This window comes from Chelonia mydas, chromosome 1, assembly GCF_015237465.2.
Source record: "Chelonia mydas isolate rCheMyd1 chromosome 1, rCheMyd1.pri.v2, whole genome shotgun sequence".
NCBI lineage: Eukaryota > Metazoa > Chordata > Testudines > Cheloniidae > Chelonia > Chelonia mydas.
The window spans coordinates 346,880,751-346,906,593 of NC_057849.1; the positions used below are offsets into that span (position 1 = coordinate 346,880,751).

Sequence of the window (25,843 nt, forward strand, 5' to 3'; positions counted from 1 at the left end):
CCTGGGGGGGGACGCAGGCCTGGCTCTTGGTCGTGGCTCCCCCATCACCCGCCGTGGCCAGTCCACCACCCCACTGTCTGAGGAAGAGCTGCCCAAGGGCTATGGAGACACTGAAGCTGGAGCCTTCACTGATCGGAGCGATGGGGACGGAGGGTGCACTCTGGGGGCCTATGTCTGCCTGAGGGGGCTGACAGAGCAGCTGAGCTCTGAAGGGGAGGGTCCCCACTGCAGCAGGGCCGCCAGCATGCATGGGCTCCCTTCAGGCTCCTCCGAGACCACGTCTCCATCGTCCGACCCAGGCATCGAGGCAGATCTCACCAGCAGGAACTCAAAGCAGTTCCTGCCCCGCAGCCGGCACAGTGACGACCTCAGCTCCCCGGGTTCTGACTCAGATGTAGAGGGGGAAATCGAGGCAGCTTTTGCTTGTGGGGGCCGCCTGGTCAGCAACATGATTTCCTCCATCTCGGAGACGGAGCTGGATCTGAGCAGCGACAGCAGCAGCGGCAGGTCCTCCCACCTCACTAACTCCATCGAGGAGGCCAGCTCCCCCACCTCGGAGGCCGAGCTGGAGACGGAGCTTGAAGGCCAGGGGCTCATGGGCATCAAGGACTCGCTCCTGCTGGATAAGTGCAAGGAGGAGGAGGAGATGACCCTGGCCGGGGAGCTGCCGGAGAGCCGCTTGAGGGACCGGAGCATGGTGAGGAGAGAGAGCCTGGCCGACCTGAAGATGGAGGGTTATTATGACACCTTGAACCCAGAGGACTCTTCCGCCCCCGTTGACCAGACAGACGTGTCTGGGTCCAGTCCCCTGGATCTAAAGATTGACCCAGACCACAGCCTGGAGAGCATCCGCCGCTCCTTCTACCTGCCCATCGGGCCCAAGCTCCTGCCGGAGGTGGACGACGAGGGTAACAGCGAGTACGACTCTGACTCCGAGTCGGAGCCTGACCTGAGCGAGGACTCAGACTCACCCTGGCTGCTCAGCAACCTCGTCAACAAGATGATCTTGGAGGGCTCATACCCCCTCAAGTGCCCGGACGAGTGCTTCCAGCAGACCCACTCCCTCTGCGACACCATCTCCCCGGCCTCTGACCTGGAGCCCGAGATCCTCAGCGAGTCCCTGGACGTACAGCCCAGCTTGCGGGACTCCCCAGGGAGCGAAGCAGAGCCGGTCAAGCTGTCCTGCTCCCAGCAGAGCATCGAGCTGGTGGACATGGAGACTCTGCGCAGCTCACTCCAGAGCGCCGAGGACGAGAAACCCACGAGCACCAGCCCTGCCACAGAGTCCTCGCCTCCGGGAAGTGACTCCGGCCCGTATTTATTCATGAGCAACCCGACCAATGACACTATCACCCCAGTGTTCCTGGGGCACCCCCTCTCCATTGACAGGCTGGGCAGCTCAGGGGTGCTGGCAAACTTTGGCTGCTGTACGGGGCCCATCAAAAGCTTCCCTTTCGCTCCTCACGCCAGCACAGAGGGCTCGGATCCAGCGTCCAGAGAACATGGCACAGAGGTGGAGCCGGCAGCTGGGCGAGAGGATTGGGCCATCGATAAGGACCTGGACTCGGGGATCCTGGAGGACAATGACATGATCGATGACATCCGGTTAGAGAGCCTGGACCAGAACCCCGACGCCTTCCTGCCAGTGCTTGACGTCTCTACGGCCAAGACCAACCGGTGCTTTAACCTGACCTACTCCACAGACGAGGATGACATGCCGTATTTCGGCAGCCTGAAGGGCTCCCCCTTCCACGACGACACGCAGAGCTTCGAGGAGGACCTGCCGCTTCCTCCACCCCCCATGGCCCTGGAGCCTCGGCCGCTGGATGAGTCCCTGGTCTACGACTCCATCAAATACACTCTGGTGGTGGATGAGAACACGCAGCTGGAGCTGGTGAGCCTAAAGCGCTGCACCTCCGTGCTGAGCGACGACAGTGAGCTGCTGACCGCCTGCGACAACTGCGACCTGGAGGACGAGGACGAGTTTGGGGAGGGGCTGGCGGCACAGGACGGGCAGAGCTCCTCGGAGGACTCCTCCCCTGAAGCCGACCTCCAGTTCTCCAAGAAGTTCCTCAATGTCTTTGTCAATAGCACATCCCGCTCCTCCAGTAAGTACCAATTCCCCTGCCCGCCCCAGAGAGGGGTCAGCCATGTCTCTCCCTGTGGGAGAGTCCCACATCCAGACTGGGCCACCCCTAAACCTACTTATCTCCCCGGGTAGGGCATGTGCCGAGCCCCCAGTCATTGCAGTGTCTAAACACCTCCCTCTCTGCGGTACATTTGTCCCCACCGCACCCCTGGAAGGTGGGGGTGCTACACTCCTCACTGTACAGACCCAGACAGACAAAGGCAGAGTCTACACCGCACCGGGTCCAGACGACGAGGGTGTGAATTGCAGTGCGCGCCGAAGTGCTGGTCTGTAACCGCCCCGTGTTACGCTGCGGGCATGAACTCAAAGGTACCTCGTTGGCGTTAACGTCGTCCTCTTCAAACAGGACTACGTTAGTGGGGACGAGGGGCCTTCGAACTCACGCCAGCAGCATCCACAGAGGGCAGTTCCAGCAGAGCACTTGGGTATGTGCTGTAAATCGCATCGCTGTGCTCCGACTGCGGGGCCCTGGCGATAAGCCCTAAGTCACACAGGAAGTCCGTGATGGAGCAGGGAATTGAACCAGACCTAGTGCCCTAACTGCTGGGACATCTTTCTTCCTTCCTTTCTGAAGACATTCTCCCCAGACTGTGGGGGCTGAATTAACACAGGAAGGGCAACCCCAACTGGCTCTGACCTGGACGTTCCCCGCCGAGGAGCCAGGCCCGAGCGGCTCGGGGCCGGGCGTTCCCCGCCGAGGAGCCAGGCCCGAGCGGCTCGGGGCCGGGCGTTCCCCGCCGAGGAGCCAGGCCCGAGCGGCTCGGGTCTCTTGTCCTGTGCTTGGCTGGCGAGGGTGCCTCCTGCATGTCGTCCTCCTGCCGGGCTGCAGTGACCTCTCCTGTGCTCCCTAGGTACGGAGTCCTTTGGGCTGTTCTCATGCATGGTGAATGGGGAAGAACGGGAGCAGACGCACCGGGCTGTCTTCAGGTGAGAAGAGCACCCTAGCCTGGACCCCAGGGCCGCACCAACGCTGCCCCTCTGGGCGCGTGGCCAGGAACAAGTTGGGGTCTATCTGGCGCTGAGAGGAGGAAACTGCTTCATCCCCGGGGCTGAGCAGCTGATAAATACACAGCCCCAGGGCAACGAATGGGGGTGAGGCAGGCAGCATCCCTCTCCGGGGCAGCCCACCGCTTTCTAATAGATACATTTATAGGATGGTGGCCCAGCTGGTGCCAAGGAGTCTCAAGGCTGCCTGGGGTTGTCCTGCCCCCTGCTATGGCGGGAGGCCTGAGGGGGCTGCTGGGAACTGGGCACAGTGCCTCTGGCTCCTGCGGGCAAGAGCGTCCTCGCCCGTCTTCATCTCCGTCTCTCTTTCCCTCTCTCGCGTTTCCTCTGCCCCCCCCACGCCCCTTCCCCCCATCCTGGTGCTGTCGCCTCCACTTGCAGGTTTATCCCCCGCCACGAGGACGAGCTGGAGCTGGACGTGGACGACCCGATCCTGGTGGAGCTGGAGGAGGATGACTACTGGTACCGAGGGTACAACATGCGGACTGGAGAGAGAGGCATCTTCCCGGCGTTCTATGCCCACGAGGTGGTGAGCCAAGCTAAGGAGGTCATAGGTAGGCATCTCCCCTGCCTCCCTCCCTGTGGCGTGGGAGCCCTGAGCACCTGCCGCCCTTGGTGCTGCCATGGGCCCTGCAGGGACAGCAATAGCCAGCTCGTGGCACTGCCGTCAGGGTAAGGCTCAGCCACAGTTTCAGGCAGTGACCCAGAGCGCTCTGCTGCAGATGGGGAGGGCTGCCAGGGAGACCCTCCCCACACAAACACCCCCTCACAGACACACCCACCCAGATGGGTGAGCATTGACCCCATCCTGCCGTCCAAGTGCCCCTAGATCATCGTGTGTAATCACTGAGAAAGCACCAGGAATCCACCACTCACCCCCTATCCCCACCAAGAGCCCGTCCTGGGCTCTGGAGCTCTGAGTGGCAGCAAGGAACAGCGAGAGCAAACCCACGGGCCCCTGGGGTCGCTCGGCAGCTGCCGGCTGAGTGCAGCAGCAGAAGCTGGGAATGGGCCACAGGGATGGACCACTTGCTGATTCCCTGTTCTGTTCACTCCCTGTGGAGCACCTGGCCCTGGCCACTGTCAGAAGACAGGACACTGGGCTGGGTGGACCTTTGGTCTGACCCACTAGGACCATTCTTACGTCCTTACGAGCAGAGAAGGGCGTGAATCCGCATGGAATGTCCCGAACATTCAGAGTCTGTAGAGGGGGCAGGCGAGCACATGGGGGGCAGCTCTCGGGGGAGCAGACAGTTGCACAGGAAGGCCTGCAATGGTGCAGCAATTGGGTGATGGAGGTTGGTTGTTGATGGTCCAGGCTGCCCAGTGGGCCCATCTCTGCATGGAGACCACCAAGGATCCATATCTGTTAGGTGCTCTGGGAGCCTGGACAGCTGCTGGGTTCTCTGCCAGAGGCAAAGGGCACCCGGCTGACTCCAGCAGGTGGTTCTGTCTGCTCGCGGGACGGTGGTAGGAGAGGAAGGCATAGAAGGAGAGGCAGTGGGGAAGAGGTGCTGATCCCTGCAACACCCACTGCCCTTGCCAGGAGAGGGGATGTCTGAGCGGAGAGCTCCGGGGAGGTGAGGGCTGACAGGAGTCACCAGGGAGACAGGAGCATCGTAGGGAGGAACCTGGCCCAAGGGGTCTTTGGTGCCCTCACAGGAACCAGATGCTGTGCCCGGGCAAACGACGCTTCAGACCAGCCGGTGTGGGTTCCCCAACGCATGCTGGGAAGCTCCTGTGAATGAGCCCATGTGCAGCAGGTTCAGGGCCCTGGTGAGAGGAGTAGAGATGGGGGTGGCACAGGGAACTTCCAGTGCCTGGCACCTGTGTGTGTGTGGGGGGGACGGGGGACGGGAAGCCTCAGGAGCTGCACGACTCCTGTGCTGAGAGCCAGCCTGGCTCTGACAGTCTCCACTCGAGCAGGAGGAATCCTGGTCCCTGGCAGGCAGGGCCCGGTAGGAGGCTTTCAAGCTGGCAGGGAAGAGAGAGGAGTTTTTCCTCCGTTCCGGTGAGGGGGCCAGTCCTGCCTGCGGGCGCAGTGAAGCAGCAGGTGGAGTCGCTCTGACCCTGACGCTGCAGAAGAGCCTGGATGGACTGAAGGGTCTGCACCCAGTGCTGGGAGCAGGGAGACGGGCCAGGAGGGCGAGGAGGCCAGGCGAGGGCCAGCGTAAGGGGGCGCTGGGAGGCTGCGGCTCGTAGCCGGGCTGGCAGGCTGGGGCGGGGGGCAGCAAAGGAGTGAGAGCTCCAGGGAGCTGCCGTTGGACAGCGCAGGATCCTTGGTGCTAGGGCACGGGGAAAGCAGCACCGCACAGACACGCCTGGGGCCATCCGCTGCAGGAGCAGAGTGAGCCAGACCCCCTGGCCTGGCCGTGGGGTCGGGGAACCCCAGGTTTTCTTCCAGTGACTGCACATGTCCATTGCACGTAAGGTGTGTGCGCGCCCAGTGTGCCAAAGACAGAGATTGTCCTACAGCTGCTCCTGTCTGCTCCCAGCCGAGGCCATAAAGGGCAGAGCTGCCCCGACCCCCTTTGGTTCCTTCTCACTGCCTGGGGTTGGTAGTCGGAGTATCCCATGCGCAGGAGCACACGACTGTCTTGCTCTGAAGGGGATTATTTCCCATTGTAAATCGTTCAGAAATCATTCTTAGACAGTTAATAGGACTCAGGTTTTGTCCTAGCTGGGTTTTTTCACTTTTGTTCTCTTTGTACTGGTTTGCTCTGGGTGTCAGGTATCGGGGACCTGGACTTAGCAAGTCGTTAGTCTCCCGGTTACAAGCCCTGTGTCTGTACAGTAGCTATGCCCAACAGTGACCCTGCTATTTAAAACGTTTGGGGAGGGTCGTATCAGAGACAAGAGCCACAGCTGCAGGGGCTTCTAGACCCAAACTCAGAAGTCAAGGGAGGTGAGGCTCAGAGACTTTCGGATGGAGTGTGCTTTACGTCCCGCTTGGATCCAGGGCCATCAGTGCAAGGCAGCAGCTCAGAAGTGCCCGTCCTGACTTGTCGGACTCTCCTTGTCAAGCAGAGCTCGAGAAGACGACGTTCGCCCTCTCGGGGGCCCATGAGCAAGAGGTAGAAGAGTTGCAGAGCAGCCTCTGGAATAGAGGGCTAAGAAAACCTCCTCGGCCACTAAGGAACATTGTTCTGCCTCGGCTGATACCTTGCAGAGCCGTTTGGGTGCTGAGGTTAGGGCACGAATTCTGGCTTGGTGCTCCCAGATGCTGAGGGCTAGAGACTCTCCTGTGTTGGATTTGTCGACCACGGTGCAGTACTGTTGAGACCGACCCCAGCTGTACTATATCAGGGAGCCAGCCTCAACGTGCAGGGCCGTGCAACTAGGCTGGGGGTACCGGCGACGCCAGAGACCTGCCATCTCTGCTTCATCTCAGCAACTCTCTAGTTTGAAGCAGGCTCTTTGACTCTTCAGCTGAGGCCGGCATATCCATTCATGGGGCTATTCCTTGTCCCACTGCTCCCTTCGGAGACAGGCCATCTCACTTCCTCAGTGCGTGGAGGGCCATTACAGCAGACTGGTGGGTGCTAAGAACTGTGGGACTGGGCTACACGCTGTAGTTTCTCTCCAGGCTTTTCAGCGGCCAGTCTCATCAGGCTGTTCTCAGACAAGAGAACAGACTCTACTCGGGTTAGGAGTCATAGAGGAGGTACCGGCACAACATTGGTGAAAGGAGTTTTACTCTTGCTATTCCCTCCAAGCCAAGTCCAGGGGACCTGAGGCTTATCCTCGATCTATGAAACTTGAATAGATTCATCAAGAAGATGATGTTTTGCCTGGTTTCCCTGGTTCCCTGTATCCTTTCCATAGATCTTGTTGCTTGGCATGCTGCTCTCAGCGTGAGAGACGCTGATTTCCTGTGGCTGTCCACCTGAGCCAAAGACGTTCCCCAGGTTCATGGTTGTACATGTTCACTACCACTTTCCAGTCCCCGCTTTGGCCTGTTGTGAGCCCCCAATGCATGGCAGTGGCGACTGGTGACCTCTGGAAGATCAGTGTTCAAGTGTTCCTGTGTCTGGACAGCTGGTGGATCCAAGGCTGCTCCAGATAGCAGGTGGAAGACAACAGACAATCCAGTCCCCATTTGACACCCCAGTCCTGTACTCTGCAAAGGATAGAGTTTATCAAGGCAGTTCTCAATCCGACAACAGCCTGCACACCGCAGACCAGGTTCCAAGTGACTCTGGACCTGTGCGCCCCTCTCCAGCCTCACCCTCAGACTCCTGTAAGAAATTGTCTGAGACTCCTTGGGCACATGGCGGCTTGTGCATACGTGACTCGTTATGGCAGTCGTCACCTGAGGCGCGTGCAGGAGTGACCGAAGTCTCTCTACCATCCGCTGGACGTGCTAGTTCTCATCCCTGCAAGGGTTCTAGCTTCCTTGGATTGGTGGGTCAACCTGTCCAACTTGTGCAGGGGAGTTTCCTTCTCACGTCCCCTTCCCTCCATGAGCCTAGCCACATCGACATCATCCTTAGGCTGAGGAGCACACCTACGAGATCTCTGAACCCAAGGACTTAGTCAGATCCGGAGCTATCCCTACCCATGAATGTTCTCAAGCTTTGCACGGTATAGCAGGCAGGCCAGGTCTTCCTGCCACACATCAAAGGCAGTCCTTTGCACGTCCACATGGACAACCCCGCAGCCATGTTTTATTGAACAGACAGGGCATCGCCATGGGCGACAGGAAGCAGCGAACCTTTCGAAGTTCTGCACCAGGAACTCAGTCCTGCTCAAAGGGCTGCACCTCTGGGAATACAGAGCAGCCTGACAAGCCAGCTCGGCAGGTCCTTCAGGATGGGCCGTGACTGGGGTCTGAAAACCAAAGTGCTCAGGTTGCCGTTTCAGACTTGGTGGGCACCTGCAGTAGATCTGTGCACCATAAAGCAGAGCAGGAAGTGCGATCAGTGCTGCTGCAGGGCGGGTTACAGTCGGGGCTCCGTCCTGGCCTGGCTGCTGCTCCCGAGGAAGGACAGTCTACTCTGTGCATTCCCTCCCATGCCTTTAATTCCTAAGGTGATTCTCAGGCTCAAGCAGGACTGCACCAAGTTGATCTCAATAACCCCTGCTTGGCCCAGGCAGCACTGGTGCTCAGGGTGGCTCCTCCCTTTATACCCTCCACTGAGAGCACGGTCAGACGCTGGGCACATGTGCCAGCCCGACAGGGACCGTTGTGGGAACAACCTCCAGCTTCGGTGCACTGGGCGCGCACACACCCAATGTGGAATGGAGACTTGCAACACATCGCGAAGAAGAACAGCCACAGGATACGGGAGTAACCGTTTTGTATTGTTCTTGGCAGTGTGGCTATCAATCCCCAGAACCCATAGAGGCCCAGATCGATGGTTTCCAAGCTGTGGTCCATGGACCTGTGGGAGGTTGCAAACCACTGAGTTAGATGGAATAAAGGGGCCAACGAGTCAAAGGTGTTAACATGACCCTGAAACTATCCAGCATTAAAGAGTTTTAAATGAGATCTGTGGCTGGGTACACAGAGACCTCCGCCTGCTTAGTACATGGCAAACAGACCCCGACAACTCCTTTGATCCCTTTAGTAAAGATACAGAAGAGAAGGAAACACAGTTAAAGCATTTGAAATGTAAGTATTGAGTAAGACTTTCATTTCAACAGCACCCCGGGTTTCCTTTCCCTTTAGCTTCGGAGAGCCTTTAGAAGGAAAAACCCTTTGTCTGACAGTCGCTTAGCTGGTGCTAACCGTGGTCTCTGTTCCGTTTTGGGGAAGAGAGGAGTCAGTGGAGCTGGGCTGGAGCTGGCATTGCTGCTGCTGTTGTTAAAATCCAATATCGGCTCCCAGAAGCCAAGACAAGCCCAGCACAAGAGGGGAGAGGAAAGAACAGCAAAGAGAGCAGACGTGGCTTCTGACTCTGGTGCTGGCTCGCCCTTGCAACCTCACGGCTGGAAAAATACAGGCCCAGCACCCAGTCTGATCAGCCACTCTGAGACCGGCCACTTGTACCAGCATCAGGTAGTTTAGGGCAGTGGCTCTCAACTTTTCCGGACATCTGTTCCCCTTTCAGGAGGCTGATTTGTCTTGCGTACCCCAAGTTTCAACTCTCTTAAAAACGACTTGCTGAGAAAATCAGAGCTAAAAATACAGACGTGTCACAGCCCTCCAGTACTGAACGATGGCTGACTTTCTCCTTTTTACCATATAATTATAAAACAAATCAATTGGAATATAAATATTGTACTTACACTTCAGTGTATCGTATACAGAGCCGTATAAACAAGTCATGGTCTGTATGAAATTTTAGTTTGTACTGAGTTCGCTAGTGCTTTTTATGTAGTCAGTTGTAAAACCAGGCAAATATCTAGATGAGCTGACGTACCCCTTGGAAGATCTCTGCATAGCCCCAGGGGTACACGCACCTCTTGTTGAGAACCTCTGGTTGAAGGCACTGCTTTTAGCAGACTCTTTCTGACCACAGGTTCACAGCAGTGTTCCAAACTACACAGTCTTGGCTGGCAGAGCCAAACTCCTGTTAGACAGAAGGGACAGGAGCGGGAGAGGAAAGAGGGGAACCGAGGCGGGGGAGGAAAAGGAGCGGGAGAGGAAAGAGGGGAACCGAGGCGGCGGAGGAAGAGGAGCGGGAGAGGAAAGAGGGGAACCGAGGCGGGGGAGGAAGAGGAGAAGGGAGAGGAAAGAGGAGAACCGAGGCGGGGGAGGAAGAGGAGCGGGAGAGGAAAGAGGGGAACCGAGGCGGGGGAGGAAGAGGAGCGGGAGAGGAAAGAGGGGAACCGAGGCGGGGGAGGAAGAGGAGCGGGAGAGGAAAGAGGAGAACCGAGGCGGGAGAGGAAGAGGAGCGGGAGAGGAAAGAGGGGAACCGAGGCGGGGGAGGAAGAGGAGCGGGAGAGGAAAGAGGAGAACCGAGGCGGGGGAGGAAGAGGAGCGGGAGAGGAAAGAGGGGAACCGAGGCGGGGGAGGAAGAGGAGCGGGAGAGGAAAGAGGAGAATCGAGGCGGGGGAGGAAGAGGAGCGGGAGAGGAAAGAGGGGAACCGAGGCGGGGGAGGAAGAGGAGCGGGAGAGGAAAGAGGAGAACCGAGGCGGGGGAGGAAGAGGAGCGGGAGAGGAAAGAGGGGAACCGAGGCGGGGGAGGAAGAGGAGCGGGAGAGGAAAGAGGGGAACCGAGGCGGGGGAGGAAGAGGAGCGGGAGAGGAAAGAGGGGAACCGAGGCGGGGGAGGAACAGGAGCGGGAGAGGAAAGAGGGGAACCGAGGCGGGGGAGGAAGAGGAGCGGGAGAGGAAAGAGGAGAACCGAGGCGGGGGAGGAAGAGGAGCGGGAGAGGAAAGAGGAGAACCGAGGCGGGGGAGGAAGAGGAGCGGGAGAGGAAAGAGGGGAACCGAGGCGGGGGAGGAAGAGGAGCGGGAGAGGAAGGAGGGGAACCGAGGCGGGGGAGGAAGAGGAGCGGGAGAGGAAAGAGGGGAACCGAGGCGGGGGAGGAAGAGGAGCGGGAGAGGAAGGAGGGGAACCGAGGCGGCGGAGGAAGAGGAGCGGGAGAGGAAAGAGGGGAACCGAGGCGGGGGAGGAAGAGGAGCGGGAGAGGAAAGAGGGGAACCGAGGCGGGGGAGGAAGAGGAGCGGGAGAGGAAAGAGGGGAACCGAGGCGGGGGGAGGAACAGGAGCGGGAGAGGAAAGAGGGGAACCGAGGTGGGGGAGGAAGAGGAGCGGGAGAGGAAAGAGGGGAACCGAGGCGGGGGAGGAAGAGGAGCGGGAGAGGAAAGAGGGGAACCGAGGCGGGGGAGGAAGAGGAGCGGGAGAGGAAAGAGGGGAACCGAGGCGGGGGAGGAAGAGGAGCGGGAGAGGAAAGAGGAGAACTGAGGCGGCGGAGGAACAGGAGCGGGAGAGGAAAGAGGGGAACCGAGGCGGGGGAGGAAGAGGAGCGGGAGAGGAAAGAGGGGAACCGAGGCGGGGGAGGAAGAGGAGCGGGAGAGGAAAGAGGAGAACCGAGGCGGGGGAGGAAGAGGAGCGGGAGAGGAAAGAGGGGAACCGAGGCGGGGGAGGAAGAGGAGCGGGAGAGGAAAGAGGGGAACCGAGGCGGGGGAGGAAGAGGAGCGGGAGAGGAAAGAGGGGAACCGAGGCGGGGGAGGAAGAGGAGCGGGAGAGGAAAGAGGGGAACCGAGGTGGGGGAGGAACAGGAGCGGGAGAGGAAGGAGGGGAACCGAGGCGGGGGAGGAAGAGGAGCGGGAGAGGAAAGAGGGGAACCGAGGCGGGGGAGGAAGAGGAGCGGGAGAGGAAAGAGGGGAACCGAGGCGGCGGAGGAACAGGAGCGGGAGAGGAAAGAGGGGAACCGAGGCGGGGGAGGAAGAGGAGCGGGAGAGGAAAGAGGGGAACCGAGGCGGGGGAGGAAGAGGAGCGGGAGAGGAAAGAGGGGAACCGAGGCGGGGGAGGAAGAGGAGCGGGAGAGGAAAGAGGGGAACCGAGGCGGGGGAGGAAGAGGAGCGGGAGAGGAAAGAGGGGAACCGAGGCGGGGGAGGAAGAGGAGCGGGAGAGGAAAGAGGGGAACTGAGGCGGGGGAGGAAGAGGAGCGGGAGAGGAAAGAGGGGAACCGAGGCGGGGGAGGAACAGGAGCGGGAGAGGAAGGAGGAGAACCGAGGCGGGGGAGGAACAGGAGCGGGAGAGGAAAGAGGGGAACCGAGGCGGGGGAGGAAGAGGAGCGGGAGAGGAAAGAGGGGAACCGAGGCGGGGGAGGAAGAGGAGCGGGAGAGGAAAGAGGGGAACCGAGGTGGGGGAGGAACAGGAGCGGGAGAGGAAGGAGGAGAACCGAGGCGGCGGAGGAAGAGGAGCGGGAGAGGAAAGAGGGGAACCGAGGCGGGGGAGGAAGAGGAGCGGGAGAGGAAAGAGGAGAACCGAGGCGGGGGAGGAAGAGGAGCGGGAGAGGAAAGAGGAGAACCGAGGCGGGGGAGGAAGAGGAGCGGGAGAGGAAAGAGGAGAACCGAGGCGGGGGAGGAAGAGGAGGCGGGAGAGGAAAGAGGGGAACCGAGGCGGGGGAGGAAGAGGAGCGGGAGAGGAAAGAGGGGAACCGAGGCGGGGGAGGAACAGGAGCGGGAGAGGAAAGAGGGGAACCGAGGCGGGGGAGGAAGAGGAGCGGGAGAGGAAAGAGGGGAACCGAGGCGGGGGAGGAAGAGGAGCGGGAGAGGAAAGAGGGGAACCGAGGCGGGGGAGGAAGAGGAGCGGGAGAGGAAAGAGGAGAACCGAGGCGGGGGAGGAAGAGGAGCGGGAGAGGAAAGAGGGGAACCGAGGCGGGGGAGGAAGAGGAGCGGGAGAGGAAAGAGGGGAACCGAGGCGGGGGAGGAAGAGGAGCGGGAGAGGAAAGAGGGGAACCGAGGCGGGGGAGGAAGAGGAGCGGGAGAGGAAAGAGGGGAACCGAGGCGGGGGAGGAAGAGGAGCGGGAGAGGAAAGAGGGGAACCGAGGCGGGGGGAGAAGAGGAGCGGGAGAGGAAAGAGGGGAACCGAGGCGGGGGAGGAAGAGGAGCGGGAGAGGAAAGAGGGGAACCGAGGCGGGGGAGGAACAGGAGCGGGAGAGGAAAGAGGAGAACCGAGGCGGGGGAGGAACAGGAGCGGAGAGGAAAGAGGGGAACCGAGGCGGGGGAGGAACAGGAGCGGGAGAGGAAAGAGGGGAACCGAGGCGGGGGAGGAAGAGGAGCGGGAGAGGAAAGAGGGGAACCGAGGCGCCGGAGGAAGAGGAGCGGGAGAGGAAAGAGGAGAACCGAGGCGGGGGAGGAAGAGGAGCGGGAGAGGAAAGAGGGGAACCGAGGCGGGGGAGGAAGAGGAGCGGGAGAGGAAAGAGGGGAACCGAGGCGGGGGAGGAAGAGGAGCGGGAGAGGAAAGAGGAGAACCGAGGCGGGGGAGGAAGAGGAGCGGGAGAGGAAAGAGGGGAACCGAGGCGGGGGAGGAAGAGGAGCGGGAGAGGAAAGAGGAGAACCGAGGCGGGGGAGGAACAGGAGCGGGAGAGGAAAGAGGGGAACCGAGGCGGGGGAGGAAGAGGAGCGGGAGAGGAAAGAGGAGAACCGAGGCGGCGGAGGAAGAGGAGCGGGAGAGGAAAGAGGGGAAACCGAGGCGGGGGAGGAACAGGAGCGGGAGAGGAAAGAGGGGAACCGAGGCGGGGGAGGAAGAGGAGCGGGAGAGGAAAGAGGAGAACCGAGGCGGGGGAGGAACAGGAGCGGGAGAGGAAAGAGGGGAACCGAGGCGGGGAGGAAGAGGAGCGGGAGAGGAAAGAGGAGAACCGAGGCGGGGGAGGAAGGAGCGGGAGAGGAAAGAGGGGAACCGAGGCGGGGGAGGAAGAGGAGCGGGAGAGGAAAGAGGGGAACCGAGGCGGGGGAGGAAGAGGAGCGGGAGAGGAAAGAGGGGAACCGAGGCGGGGGAGGAAGGAGCGGGAGAGGAAAGAGGGAACCGAGGCGGGGGAGGAAGAGGAGCGGGAGAGGAAAGAGGGGAACCGAGGCGGGGGAGGAACAGTAGGGAGAGGAAAGAGGGGAACCGAGGCGGGGGAGGAACAGGAGCGGGAGAGGAAAGAGGAACCGAGGCGGGGGAGGAAGAGGAGCGGAGAGGAAAGAGGGAACCGAGGCGGGGAGGAAGAGGAGCGGGAGAGGAAAGAGGGAACCGAGGCGGGGGAGGAAGAGGAGCGGGAGAGGAAAGAGGGGAACCGAGGCGGGGGAGGAAGAGGAGCGGGAGAGGGAAAGAAGGGGAACCGAGGCGGGGGGGGGAAGAGGAGCGGGAGAGGAAAGAGGGGAACCGAGGCGGGGGAGGAAAGAGGAGCGGGAGAGGAACAAGAGGGAAACCGAGGCGGGGGAGGCAGAGGAGCGGGAGAGGAAAGAGGGAGACCGAGCGGCGGCGGAGGAAGAGGAAGCGGGAGAGGAAGATGAGGGGAACCGAGGCGGGGGAGGAAGGAGGAGGCGGGCAGAGGAAAGAGGGGAAGCCGAGGCGGGGGAGGAAGAGGAGGCGGGAGAGGAAAGAGGGAGAACCGAGGCGGGGGAGGAAGCAGGAGCGGGAGAGGAAAGAGGGGAGACCGAGGCGGGGTGAGGAAGAGGAGCGGGAGAGGAAAGGAGGGAACCGAGGCGGGGGAGGAAAGCAGGAGCGGGAGAGGAAAAGAGGAGAACCGGGCGGGGGAGGAAGAGGGATCGGGAGGAGGAAAGAGGGGAACCGAGGCGGGGGAGGAAGAGGAGCGGGGAGAGGAAAGAGGGGAAACCGAGGCGGGGGAGGAAGAGGAGCGGGGAGAGGAAAGAGGGGAACCGAGGCGGGGGAGGAACAGGAGCGGGAGAGGAAAGAGGGGAACCGAGGCGGGGGAGGAAGAGGAGCGGGAGAGGAAAGAGGGGAACCGAGGCGGGGGAGGAAGAGGAGCGGGAGAGGAAAGAGGGGAACCGAGGCGGGGGAGGAAGAGGAATTCGGGAGAGGAAAGAGGGGAACCGAGGCGGGGGAGGAAGAAAGGAGCGGAGAGGAAAGAGGGGAACCGAGGCGGGGGAGGAAGAGGAGCGGGAGAGGAAAGAGGAGAACCGAGGCGGGGGAGGAAGAGGAGCGGCAGAGGAAAGAGGGGACCGAGGCCGGGGAGGAAGAGGACGCGGGAGAGGAAAGAGGGGAACCGAGGCGGGGAGGAAGAGGAGCGAGGAGAGGAAAGAGGGGAACCGAGGCGGGGGAGGAAGAGGAGCGGAGATTGGAGGAAGAGGGGAACCGAGGCGGGCGGAGGAAGAGGAGACGGGAGAGGAAGAGGAGAACCGAGGCGGGGAGGAAGAGGAGCGGGAGAGGAAAGAGGGGAACCGAGGCGGGGGAGGAAGAGGAGCGGGAGAGGAAAGAGGGAACCGAGGCGGGGGAGGAACAGGAGCGGGAGAGGAAAGAGGGAACCGAGGCGGGGAGGAAGAGGAGCGGGAGAGGAAAGAGGGGAACCGAGGCGGGGAGGAACAGGAGCGGGAGAGGAAAGAGGGGAACCGAGGCGGGGGAGGAAAGGAGCGGGAGAGGAAAGAGGGGAACCGAGGCGGGGGAGGAACAGGAGCGGGAGAGGAAAGAGGGGAACCGAGCGCGAGGAAGAGGAGCGGAGAGGAAAGAGGGAACCGAGGGGGGAGGAAAGGAGCGGGAGAGGAAAGAGGGGAACCGAGGCGGGGGAGGAAGAGGAGCGGGAGAGGAAAGAGGGGAACCGAGGCGGGGGAGGAAGAGGCGGGAGAGGAAAGAGGGGAACCGAGGCGGGAGGAACAGGAGCGGGAGAGGAAAGAGGGGAACCGAGCGGGGGAGGAAGAGGAGCGGGAGAGGAAAGAGGGGAACCGAGGCGGGGAGGAACAGGAGCGGGAGAGGAAAGAGGAGAACCGAGGCGGGGGAGGAAGAGGAGCGGGAGAGGAAAGAGGGGAACCGAGGCGGGGGAGGAAGAGGAGCGGGAGAGGAAAGAGGGGAACCGAGGCGGGGGAGGAACAGGAGCGGGAGAGGAAAGAGGGGAACCGAGGCGGGGAGGAAGAGGCGGGAGAGGAAAGAGGGGAACCGAGGCGGGGGAGGAGAGAGGAAAGAGGGGAACCGAGCGGGGGAGGAAAGGAGCGGGAGAGGAAAGAGGGGAACCGAGGCGGGGAGGAACAGGAGCGGGAGAGGAAAGAGGGGAACCGAGGCGGGGGAGGAAGAGGAGCGGGAGAGGAAAGAGGAAGAGGAGCGGGGGAGGAAGAGGAGCGGGAGAGGAAAGAGGGGAACCGAGGCGGGGGAGGAAGAGGAGCGGGAGAGGAAAGAGGGAACCGAGGCGGGGGAGGAAGAGGAGCGGGAGAGGAAAGAGGAGAACCGAGGTGGGGGAGGAAGAGGAGCGGGAGAGGAAAGAGGGGAACCGAGGGGGGAGGAAAGGAGCGGGAGAGGAAAGAGGGGAACCGAGGCGGGGGAGGAAGAGGAGCGGGAGAGGAAAGAGGGGAACCGAGGGGGGGAGGAAGAGGAGCGGAGAGGAAAGAGGGGAACCGAGGCGGGGAGGAACAGGAGCGGGAGAGGAAGGAGGGGAACCGAGGCGGGGGAGGAAGAGGAGCGGGAGAGGAAAGAGGGAACCGAGGCGGGGGAGGAAGAGGAGCGGGAGAGGAAAGAGGGAACCGAGGCGGGGGAGGAAGAGGAGCGGGAGAGGAAAGAGGGGAACCGAGGCGGGGAGGAAGAGGAGCGGGAGAGGAGGAAGAGGGGCGGGGGAGGAAGAGGAGGGAGAGAAGGAGAACCGAGGCGGGGGAGGAAGAGGAGCGGGAGAGGAAAGAGGGGAACCGAGGCGGGGGAGGAAAGGAGCGGGAGAGGAAAGAGGGGAACCGAGGCGGGGGAGGAACAGGAGCGGGAGAGGAAAGAGGAGAACGAGGCGGCGGAGGAAGAGGAGCGGGAGAGGAAAGAGGAGAACCGAGGCGGGGGAGGAACAGGAGCGGGAGAGGAAAGAGGAGAACTGAGGCGGCGGAGGAAGAGGAGCGGGAGAGGAAAGGGAGAACCGAGGCGGGGGAGGAACAGGAGCGGGAGAGGAAAGAGGAGAATCGAGGCGGCGGAGGAAGAGGAGCGGGAGAGGAAAGAGGGGAACCGAGGCGGGGGAGGAAGAGGAGCGGGAGAGGAAAGAGGGAACCGAGGCGGGAGAGGAACAGGATATGTTTTGTGGGAACGGGGGAGATGACATCTCATGTCCAAGCAGTGTCCAGGATTAGGCTGGAGCCAGTGACAATGGTGATGTCATCTGGGTCCCGCCCTCCAGCCCAGTCTGATCAGGCCTCCTGTAAGGATCAGGATGAGGGAGGTCTGGGGTCCCAGGAGATGGTGGGAGGTGCAGCCATGATTGGGAAGCTTGCTGCTTCCCGTACTCGTCTGTCAGTCATCCAGCATCATGGGACCCAGCAGCTCCCCGCTGGTCATTTTCCCCCTCCCTCCCATCTCTAAGGACCCCAAGCGGTGAAGGCGGAATAGCCCTTATTGTTGTGTGCTCCAGTTAGATCCAATTTCCAGCACACCAATTTCAGTGCCTGGATTTCCAGTCCCATGCTTCTCTTGCAGCAGGCAGGATCTTAACCCGGCCCGGGAGTTCTGCCAGGAGCCCGTTTCCCCTGGGCTAATTCAGTCACTCTCTTTTCTGCCCCTTTCCCCACCGACATTTGTTGTCACTGCTTAATATGCCACATTATAAACTTGCCCTCCCTCTGCAGCTGAGCTCAGAGTTGGGGTACGTTTTTGCCCCATTATCGCACCAGACCAAGTACAGGAGCCCTGCCCTCCCCCCCGGGCACGCGGGATGCAGAGCGGGGGCTCCAGCAGGGAGTAGCCCATGGAGAACAGATGATAGGGAAGCTGGGAGCAGAGCCTTGTGGGGTCTCTGTTAGGTCCAGGCTTGTTTAGCATCTTCACTAGCCTGTTGCTGACACGTACAGATGATACTAAATCAAGTAAATAAAAGGTGGTTACAAGGAGGAGGGAGAAAAATAGTTCTCCTTAACCTCTGAGGACAGGACAGGACAAGAAGCAATGGGCTTAAATTTCAGCAAGGGAGGTTTAGGTTGGACATTAGGAAAAACTTCCCAACGTCAGGGTGGTTAAGCCCTGGGAAAAATTGCCCAGGGAGGTTGTGGAGATTTTTAAAGCAGGTTAGACAAACACCTCTCAGTTGGGCTAGATAATAGTCCTGCCAGGAGTGCAGGGGACTGGACTAGTTGACCTCTCGAGGTCCCTTCCAGTCCTACGATTCTAAACCAGGAGAAGCTGGGAACCCAGCGGGGCTGCGAGAGGTCAGAGCCCTGGGCAGGAACAACCCAGGAGTCAGCCCACGTCCTCAGAGGGAGGAGGAAGCCAGGAGCAGGCCTGGCTGAGAGTGACTGAGGGGGCAGCACTGTGGTCAGGCGTTTGCTGGGGCGGCAGCGGGGGGAAAGGACACTGCTGTTATGGGGCAGCTTTTGCAGAGGCCTCCAGTGGGGGAGCTGGGCGGGGACAGTCCCTGCCCATAGGGTTGGATGGCACCTGGGCCCTGCTCTGCTCTGGGCGGCTTCTTGCCAGTGAGAGTCTGAGAAAGTGGGCGCAGCGTAGAGGTTGGGCGGGCCGGCGGGCGGGGGGCTGATCTGTGCTCCCTCGCTGGTTCCCTCTCTCTGAGGTCGTGTCTGCTGTGGGAGGGGACAGCGACGGCCGCTGCATTGGGTGTAGCCACCGCAGGGCCCCGCGGGCTACAGGCCTTTAGGCACCCCTGTGGCTCAGGGAGACGATAGCCGTCTGCAGGTTGCAGAGGGGGGCGCGACCCCCAGGGAGGGGCGGGGTGTCTCGGGTGGCGCGAGGGGTATCTAGGAGGAGGGGGCTGAAGTTCCTTGGCACTGGGTGGCACTGGGAGGAGGTGGGGGTCCCTAGGGCAGGGCACTAGAGAACGTACCCAGTGGGCTCTTCCTGTCTCTGATGTGTATGCTTCTGCCAGCCGGGACGCCAGCGCTCCCCAGTGCCCAGCCCGTCCGCAGGTATCCTGCAACCCTGCCTCCGGCTGAGAGCATCCAATGCCTCTGGCTCCCCCCCACTCAGCGGGGTGCTGCTGGCTGGGATAAGGCCTCAAACCCCCACCACCACCACCCCCCCAATCCTTTGGTGCTGATGGTTTTCTCCAGGGCTTGCATGACTCTGTTTTCAGGTCTGAAGAGGAACCCTGGCTGGGTGGAGAGGTTCAACGTGCAGTTTCTGGGCTCTGTGGAGGTCCCATACCATCAGGGGAATGGCATCCTGTGTGCAGCCATGCAGAAGGTGAGGCAACGCGCTCTGCAGGGGGCGGGCCGAGCAACGTGGGTCGCTGGAGTCAAGGGACGTGACTGTACTTCCCAGGGAATTGCTGTTATAACCCAGGAGCTCTGGGCTTGGGGGGAGGGGCCTCCTAGCCACCCCAGTCTCAGCCTCTCCCAGCAGGGTGGTGCTGTGAAGAACGGGGCAGGAGTCCTGGCTGTGGGGGCGCTCCCGGCTAGCCCAGTCCCAGCCTCTCCCAGCTGGGGGCACTGTAGGGAATGGGGCAGGAGCCCTGGCTGTGGGGGGTGCTCCCGGCTACCCCAGTCCCAGCCAGGGGCACTGTAGGGAATGGGGCAGGAGCACTGGCTGTGGGGGGCGCTCCTGGCTACCCCCGTCCCAGCCTCTCCCAGCTGGGGGCACCGTAGGGAATGGGGCAGGAGCTCTGGCTGTGGGGGGACTGTACTTTGCAAAGCAGTGACTCTGCCAGGGGCTACGGGTCGTGGTGGAAACCAGCTGAACGTGAGCTCTGGGGCGCTGTAGGGTGACTAGACAGAAAATGTGAAACATCAGGATGGGGGAGGGAAATAGTTCCCTATCAAAGACAAAGCCCCTAACATCAGGACGGTCCCGATAACATCGGGTCGTCTGGTCACCCGTGGGAGCCGAAAGCCATTGAACAAAGCCACGGGCCCTGTGGGTGATGGAAGCCAGGCATCTGGTTGCTATTATTCCTCCAAGCCTGCCGCAGCCCAGCACCCTCGTTCCAGCAGCCCTGTGCGAGCTCCCAGGGTGGTGGGGTCGCTAAGAAAGGCAGCGCAGTCCCCAGCCGTACCAGCGGCAGAGGTCCGACCCCCACAAGTCAGACAGTCCCGGGCGGGCGGGGCCCAGTGCTCATGTCCACACATCGAAAGGCTGTGGAGAAACTGGAGAGGGTCCAGAGTAGAGCCAGGAGAATGACTAAAGGGTGAGAAACCTGCCTTAGAGGGAGCCAACAGGGGATCCCTCTGGTTAGCTCAACAGAGAAGGTGAAGGGGTGACTTGGTCCCAGTCTGTTTACGAGTATCTCCCTTGGGAGAAGGGTTTTGCTAGCTGACAGCTCTTGAGTCTAGCAAAGACACAACAAATCCAGTGGCTGGCAGCTTGGAGCGAGGCCCATTCACCTGGAAACAGGGGCCCGCTTTTACCAGTGAGGGCAATTAACCACTGATGGCTGCTCCCTCACTCGGAGATCGGGTGCGTCTGTCTCAGAGACACTCAGCCAGAAGGGTTGGGCTGGATGCAGGAACCCGGGGCGAGGGTCTCTGGTCCGTGTTACTGTGACGCAGCAGGGAGGGGGGAGTGTTGACCTGGGAATGTGGCAGGGGAGTTTCACTGGGAGACCTGAGAGCCTGTCACCTGAGCCGGGAGGGGGAGGGGGAGGTAACACCTCTGCCCGGGAATGTGGACAGATGCTGCAGCAGGGAGCCTGCTGGGTGGGTTTAGTTTCAGTTCGGGGCTGGGTGGAGGAACACAGGGAACCCCAGGGCTGGGGTCTAAGCTCCCTGCCCCCCAGAAGGACTTCACTGAGGGGTCCTGGTTGTACCCACAAGCTCTGTTTGAGACTGTGTTCCTATTGTCCAATAAACCTTCCGTTTTACTGGCTGGCTGAGAGTCTCAGTGAATCCCAGGAAGAGGGGTGCAGGGCCTGGACTCCCCCACACTCCGTGACAACTGGTGGCAGAGGTGGGATCTACTGCACCCCGTGAACGGCGCTTCCTGCAGTAAGTGACTGGGGAGCAGTAAAACGAAGGGGGATTGACGGGACCAGGTGTGCTGAAGATTCAGAGAGAGACGGTTTCAGGGGGCGGTTAACCCCTGGGAGTGTGTGACCAGAGGGAAGGACTTTTGCAGTAACAGGTCCCCCGGGGGATTGCAGCGAGCGGTCCCAGGGCGGAGGAGTCTGCGGCTCGACCCTGGCAAAGAGGTGGTGACCTCAAGAAGGACTGGCACACGAGGGGTTTTTCCTGGAAACCGTGGAAAGCTGCCCGGCCTGCGAGTGGCCAGCAGGGAGATGTACGCTAAACGCCTTAAGAGCGACCTGGTGGAGCTGTGCAGGCAGAGGGGGCTGCGCATCGGGAGGTCCACCAAGGAACAGCTGATTGCCCAGTTGGAGGAGAGGGATCGCTTGGACGACCCGATCCCTGTCCCTGAGGGAAGCCGCCGGCGGACGCAGCGTGGGCCCTGGGGCCTGACCGGGCTGGGAGGGGTCAGATTGCTGCCGAGGACATCCCGAGACCCTTCCTACCTAGGCCTAGGGGAGGGGTTGGGGGAAGCCCAGTGAATACCGAGGGCACCCTGACCCCAGCAGCCAGCAGGGGATCCTCCCGGCGGAGCTCCCCGTCCCTGGAGCGGAGGCGGCTGGAATGGGAGAGGGAGATGAAAATGAGAGAGCTGGAGGATCATGAAAAGCAGCGTCAGCATGAGGAGAAGCAACATCAGCATGAGCAGGAGGAGAAGGAGAAACAAAGACAGCATGAACTGGAGCTGGCCAGGCTGAGGAGCAGTGGGGCCCCGGCTGCGGTGAGTGAGGGGGGACCCAAGACTGCAAGGAGCTTTGATAAGTGCTCCTGGCCCAGCGGAAGGAGGGGGAGGACATAGATAGCTTCCTGACGGCCTTTGAGAATGCCTGCGAGATGCACAGGTTGACCCTGCAGACAGGCTCCAGTTCCTCACCCCCTTACTGGACCCCAAAGCCGTGGAGGTGTATAGCCGGATGACAGGGGCAGAGGCAGGGGACTATGAACTGTTCAAACAGGCCCTGCTCCGTGAGTTTGGGCTGACCCCCGAGATGTACCGGAGAAGGTTCCGGAGTCAGCGTAAAACGCCTGAGGTCACCTACCTACAACTGGTCAACCGGATGCAGGGATATGCCCGCAAGTGGACAGCGGGGGCCCAACTAAAGAGGACCTGCTTGACCTGATCGTACTGGAGCAGCTGTATGAACAGTGCCCTTCCGACCTGAGGCTGTGGTTGGTGGACAAAAAGCTCGAGAACCCCCAGCACGCAGGGCAGCTGGCCGACGAGTTTGTGAACAGTCGGTCGGGGGGTAGCGGGAGGAATCCCAAAAGAACAGGCCCCCCGATGCAGAGAGAGAGTCACCATGGGCCTCCCAGCGGGGAAATAGGGAGAACCCCCTCCAAGGGGAACGCCTGGCGTCAGGCCCCTCCGACCCGCTCGAGGGGACCAACGTGACCTGAGCTGCTATCACTGTGGCCAGAGAGGCCACGTACAGACCCAGTGCCCCAGGCTCAGGGACAGACTGAACAGACCCAACCTACCCAGGGTTAACTGGGTAGGGACCCAGGTGGACGAGGGGCAGACGGCCCAGGCAAGGGGGACTGCCAGCTTACCGCTTACCGCCTGCTCAGAGGGGAGAGTACCCCCGGCCAGCTCACCCAGAGGGCTGGAGGCTCTGGACTCAGGGTGCTCGGTTTACAGGGTGGGCGCGGCGTTGTCCCTCCGGAGAGAGTGCCTTGTTCCCCTGGAGGTGGATGGGAGGAAGGTCAATGGATACTGGGATACGGGGCGGAGGTGACGCTGGCCCGGCCCGAGGTGGCGGCCCCAGATCGGGTGGTGCCCAACACCTACCTGACCCTGACGGGGGTGGGCGGGACCCCATTCAAGGTGCCCGTGGCAAGGGTACACCTGAAATGGGGGGTCAAGGAGGGCCCGAAGGACGTGGGGGTGCACCACCATTTGCCCACTGAGGTTTTAATGAGGGGGGACCTAGAGGACTGGCCAAGCAACCCCCAGACCGCCCTGGTTGTGACCCATAGCCAGAGCCGGCGAGGGGCACTGCACCCTGACCCGGTCGGGGAAGAAATACATTCTGGTGGTGGTAGATTTCGCCACCCGCTACCCCGAGGCAGTGCCCTTAGCTTCCATTGAAGCAGACACCGTGGCAGATGCGCTCCTGACCATTTTCAGCCGAGTGGGGTTCCCCAGGGAAGTCTTGACAGACCAAGGCTCCAACTTCATGTCGGCCCTGCTCCGGTGCTTGTGGGAGAAATGTGGGGTCCGGCACGACTGGGCCTCAGCGTATCACCCCCAGTCCAATGGGCTGGTGGAGAGGTTTAACGGGACGCTAAAGATGATGCTGAAAACCTTTATGAACCAGCACCCGTAGGATTGGGACAAGTACTTACCTCACCTGCTGTTCGCGTACAGGGAGGTGCCCCAGGAGTCTACCGGATTTTCGCCTTTCGAACTGTTATATGGAAGGAGGGTGAGGGGCCCCCTGGACCTGATGAGAGACGAGTGGGAGGGGAAGGCCACTCCCGATGGAGAGTCAGTGGTGGAGTATGTCCTGATCTTCCGAGAGAGACTGGCTGAACTCATGGGCCTGGCCAGGGAGAATCTGGCCAGAGCCCAGAGGAAGCAGAAGGTCTGGTATGACCGCACGGCGCGGGCCCGGCCTACGCCACCGGGGATCAGGTGATGGTTCTCATCCCCGTGAGAAAGAACAAACTACAGGCCGCCTGGGAGGGCCCTTTCAAGGTCGTCAAGCAGCTCAATGAGGTAAACTATGTGGTGGAGCTGTCGAACCGGGCACCACCGCCGGGTGTACCATGTGAATATGATGAAGCCATATTATGCCAGGGGGAATGTGGTGTTAGCTGTGTGGACATTGGGAGGAGCAGGGAGATGACCCTTTAGTAGATCTATTCCCTGGGACCAGAGCTGGTTCCCCCCTGGAAACAATTCCCCTCTCGGATCAGCTCACCCCTGCCCAGCAAGCTGAGGTCAGGGGGGTGCTGCATCCGTACCGACAGCTGTTTTCCAACCAGCCTGGACGCACTAATCTGACTGTCCACCGGGTGCAGACAGGGTCGCACCAGCCGATAAGATGCTCCCCCTTCCGAGTCACAGGGAAAACTGCTCAGGACCTGGAAAGAGAGGTCCGGGACATGCTGGCTTTGGGGGTGATCCAGCCATCGGCCAGCCCTTGGGCCTCGCCGGTGGTGCTGGTCCCCAAAAAGGATGGGTCGGTCCGGTTCTGTGTGGACTATCGGAAGCTCAATGCCATCACTGTATCGGATGCCTACCCCATGCCCAGGCCGGACGAGCTCCTAGACAAGCTGGGAGGAGCTCGGTACCTTACCACCATGGACCTTACAAAGGGCTACTGGCAAGTGCCGCTGGATGCAGATGCCCGGCTGAAATCGGCCTTTATCACCCCTCTGGGGCTCTATGAGTTCCTGACCCTGCCTTTCGGCCTCAAGGGAGCGCCGGCCACCTTCCAGCGCCTGGTGGACCAGCTCCTGAGGGGGATGGAGAGTTTTGCCGTGGCGTATATTGACGACATCTGTGTCTTTAGCCAGACCTGGGAGGACCACGTGTCCCAGGTTAGACAAGTGCTGGACCGACTCCAGGGGGCTGGGCTGACTGTCAAAGCGGAGAAGTGCAAGGTGGGGATGGCTGAAGTATCTTACCTGGGCCATCGGGTGGGGAGCGGCCGCCTAAAGCCGGAACCGGCCAAGGTGGAGGTGATCAGAGACTGGCCCGCTCCCCACACCAAAAAGCAGGTCCAAGCCTTTATTGGGATGGCAGGATACTACCGAAGATTTGTGCCCCACTTTAGCGCCATAGCCACCCCCATCACTGAGCTATGCAAGAAGGGGAAGCCAGACAAGGTGGTCTGGACCGAGCAGTGCCAGGAGGCTTTCCGGGCGCTGAAGGAGGCTCTGGTCAGTGGCCCAGTTCTGGCAAACCCAGACTTTGACAAGCCCTTTGTGGTGTTCACCGACGCCTCCGACACGGGACTGGGGGCGGTGTTAATGCAGGAGGATGAAAAGGGGGAGAGACACCCCATCGTGTACCTGAGCAAGAAGTTGCTACCCCGGGAGCAACACTACGCGGCCATCGAGAAGGAGTGCCTGGCCATGGTGTGGGCCCTCAAGAAACTAGAGCCCTATCTCTTCGGGCGACACTTCACCGTGTACACCGACCACTCTCCCCTGACCTGGCTGCACCAGATGAAAGGAGCCAACGCCAAGCTCCTGAGGTGGAGCCTGCTCCTGCAGGATTACGACATGGACGTGGTCCACGTGAAGGGAAGTGCCAACCTGATAGCGGATGCGCTGTCCCGGAGAGGGGGCCCCGAACTTCCCCAGGTCACTGGTCACAGTGACCCCGCTCAGTTCAGTCTCGAAGGGGGGAGAGGATGTGACACAGCAGGGGGGGGGGGAGGATGTGGCAGGGGATTCCTGGGGACGGGAGACCTGAGAGCCTGTCACCTGAGCCAGGAGGGGGAGGTAACACCTCTGCCCAGGAATGTGGACGGAGGCTGCAGCAGGGAACCTGCTGGGGGGTTTAGTTTCAGTTTGGGGCTGGGTGGAGGAACACAGGGAACCCCAGGGCTGGGGTCTAAGCTCCCTGCCCCCAGAAGGACTTGACTGAGGGGTCCTGGTGTACCCACAAGCTCTGTTTTGGACTGTGTTCCTGTTGTCCAATAAACCTTCTTTTACTGGCTGGCTGACAGTGAATCTCTGGAAGAGGGGTGCAGGCCCCAGACTACCCCACGCTCCGTGACAGTTACCCAGGGAATCAGAATAAGTTTCTGACTCGAGCGGCACTGCAGGGAGTGGGGCAGGAGTGCTAGCTGCGGGGGAGCTTCTGGCAACTCCTGTCTGGCCTGGCTGCCGGGGGCACTGGACGGTGGGAAGCGTGCCTGCAGAAGGTGGGTCCAGTGCATGCGGCCATCTCGGCTATTCCTGACTAGCAGCCTGTTTCCATTGCTCCAGCCTGGCCCCTTCCTCCCGCTTACACTCTCCCTGGGCATTTCCAGATTGCCACCACCAGGAAGCTGACGGTGCATTTGCGCCCACCGGCCACTTGTGACCTGGAGATAATGCTGCAGGGCATCAAGCTGATCCTGACCGTGAATGAGTACAGCCGGGACGACGAGGTGAGGGTGGGTGGGGAGCTCTGGGCTGGGGCGGGAGCTGTGGCCCTTGGCCGGATGACTGG

The 25,843-nt window shown here is 61.2% G+C and overlaps 1 protein-coding gene across 1 annotated transcript in view; it reads left to right on the top strand.

Moving 5' to 3' along the window:
• Positions 1-25,843, top strand: part of MAPK8IP2 (mitogen-activated protein kinase 8 interacting protein 2) — a 63,792-nt gene that overhangs the window by 34,581 nt on the left and 3,368 nt on the right. Inside the window, 5 exon segments of the mRNA XM_037889510.2 lie at positions 2-2,108; positions 3,001-3,076; positions 3,536-3,708; positions 18,750-18,859; positions 25,662-25,781. Coding sequence (XP_037745438.2) covers positions 2-2,108; positions 3,001-3,076; positions 3,536-3,708; positions 18,750-18,859; positions 25,662-25,781 — 2,586 coding nt within the window.